Raw genomic sequence first — 2714 nt, forward strand, 5'->3', positions numbered from 1 at the left:
GCCTTCTCAATTAGCCAAAACAAGCTAAGATAAATGTTAAAGAAAATCTCTTTCTACCTAAATATTTATCCATCTGTATATCCCATTGTATGAATAGGTTTTTCATGAAATAAAAGAGACATGAAACTACTACCTCCAAACATTTAGCACCATTTTTCTCTAGAAGTGACAAAAATAGTTCCTCCATGATATTTAAATATTAATTAAAGTGCAAAAAGCTATATAGTATCTTATAGGAATTAACCAGTGCTCTTACAAAAGTAAAGCAGTTTTGAATTACTGACATTACACTGTATTTGTTCTGAAGTTTGGGCACAAGAATATATGCATTAATTAGGCATTTTCCATCTACTCAGACTCTATTGTCTTAACTTTTAACAATATATAAACAATGTGTATTTTGTCAAGTAAGTTAGGAATTGTAGAGAACAAGAAGCAGTGTACTATAATAACAAGGTTTGTATTTGACAAATGACTGTTTAGTTGATCACATTCCTTTTAAGAACTTTGTGATTCCTGTTGCAGGTGGTCACGTTCAGTCGATCCTTGACTCGACTCTTCAATATTTATGCTGTCTCGGTTTGTAGTCATCGACATTCCATCTTTGTCATCATCTTGTAGCTGTTTTGAAATCAAAAGTCTGGCTAATTTAATATTTAGTCGTTCGTTGTAGTGAAGTTTCCTTTTCATGTCAAACTGCTGCTTCTTTTCTAGCTCTTCATCATCTTTCTCCCCGCTACTTTCTTGTTCTAGAATCACATTTGTTGGCTCAGAGGCTTCATCAACAGCTAATTTCTTAGTTAAGAAATCTGGATTCATGATTTCATTGACTTCTGAATCATTATCAGAATCATCATAGTCAGCTACTGTATTGCGGTATAGAGTGTTTGGCTTACCTATTTTCATTAAACCATAGTCTTTGTTAGCTGGATGATATATTGCCAGGATGTTCACTTCATCCCACTTCTGGGACTTTTTACCCAGCTTCTCTTCAAAGGTCCCGAAGGGCCCTTCAATGGAAGGCCACTGCCAGGAAGCCATAGAATCTTGTTCTTCAAGATTCCCTTGATGGGCCTGGTGCGAGCATTGAGGCTGCCATGGCTCGTTGCTCCAGCACAGTGTAGGTCCTAAGAAGAAGGGTTGAAGTAGCTGCAGAGACCCCTCCATGCAACCGAGAGAGTCGTGCAAATGCCAGAGCCAGTCTAAAGCAGCCCACCGCTGTTGCAAAAACCACCTGTTAACTGATGACACAATGACACCACACCACACTGACTGTGCAGAGGTCTTCCCTTTGCTTCCTGAAATGTAGTTCCCCAGCTTGCGAAGGAGACCCACCAATAGGAGGAAAAGCCCCTGGTCCTGTGAAGACTCATTTCCCCAATGAAGGGGAACACCAGGGTGTTAGAGGTTGGAGTTGGTGGGTGGGTGTGGAAGAAACCTCATAGAAGCAGGGGGAGGGTAAGGGAGATTAGGAAAAGGGGATAACATTTGAAATGTAAATATATAAAATATCCAAGAAAAAGAAAATTAAAAATAAATCTTTTCAATCGTTGGTGGTTCCATTTTCTGGTGGGGGGGGTTCAGTGAGCAGAATATAAAGTGAATAAGATAATAGACTGAACCCCTGAAACAGTAAGCCAGCTACAATTAAATGCTTTGTTTTACATAAGAAATTTAATTTAAAAATATTTTCTTTTCTTTTCTTTTTTTTTTCAGAGCTGGGGACCGAACCCAGGGCCTTGCGCTTTCTAGGCAAGCGCTCTACCACTGAGCTAAATCCCCAACCAATATTTTCAATTTGTAAAATAACAATAACATTTTAAACACTGGTCTCTCCTAAAGCTATGAGTACATGAAGATTTAGAAAAAGCTCAGTGAGAAATATCTTTCACCCCAAAGAGAATAAAAGAACTATCATATGGACTAATTTTCCTGTAAAATAAGCTCTTTAACTATTTTTTTGGATTTAGTCTCTACAATATACCCCCTTTTAACCATTGCAAATAGTCTTGAAACTACCTTAGCACTCATGCTGTTCTATACTTAGGAGAGATATTTTTTAAAGTCCTTTTGAACTTTGATTTCATTTTTAGTTATTTCTTTCACCGCATTACAACTAAATCAAAATGTCACATGCTTCATAAATTTTGTCATAGTCGATGTATAGTTCCTGATGCACATGAAGATAAAGGTACACTAATGAAGAAAAATTACACTATCGACAAAGACCATGTCCTCAAACTAAAGGAATGATTTCTGCACGATTCAAATTGCTAGTTTTAATAATCATCCTATCATTTTTTTCTCTTACATATACCCACCAAAAAACATTTGCATGTTTGTGTCTCTGTATTTTTGCTAAGCAACTGCCAAATTATAAAGCAGATTTTTAGAAGAAAAACAAAACTAAATATTGAATATACATTCCTGATAATTGTATACATTTCACTTTGCAATTGACATAATCCTGGAGTGAACATTCAAATCCAGTATGATCTTAAAGCTCTGCAGTCAACTTCCTACTTCTGGCCATGTTTACTTTGGGTTTCAATATCCTAAGTTGTTCATTGTTTACGAAGGAGGCCAGGGTTCACATACAGGTACTGCATATGTCTCTAATCCTAGCTTCTTCTTCTTCTTCTTCTTCTTCTTGATTTTTAGAATTAGAGCTATTGTCAAGGGAACAACCTTCTTGATAATTTTTTATAGCATTT

The 2714-nt window shown here is 36.5% G+C and overlaps 1 protein-coding gene across 1 annotated transcript; it reads right to left on the reverse strand.

Annotated features, from left to right (window-relative positions):
- Window positions 1-402: 402 nt before the first annotated feature.
- LOC116888108 (protein phosphatase inhibitor 2-like) lies at window positions 403-2232 on the reverse strand. Its single transcript, XM_032889465.1, is given in 3 exon segments — window positions 403-1046; window positions 1049-1127; window positions 2215-2232. Coding segments are annotated over 3 exon segments (645 nt in total). The 3' UTR covers window positions 403-498.
- Between the last annotated feature and the right edge of the window lie 482 nt (window positions 2233-2714).

The sequence above is a fragment of the Rattus rattus genome, chromosome X (assembly GCF_011064425.1).
Source record: "Rattus rattus isolate New Zealand chromosome X, Rrattus_CSIRO_v1, whole genome shotgun sequence".
NCBI classification, from domain to species: Eukaryota; Metazoa; Chordata; class Mammalia; order Rodentia; family Muridae; genus Rattus; species Rattus rattus.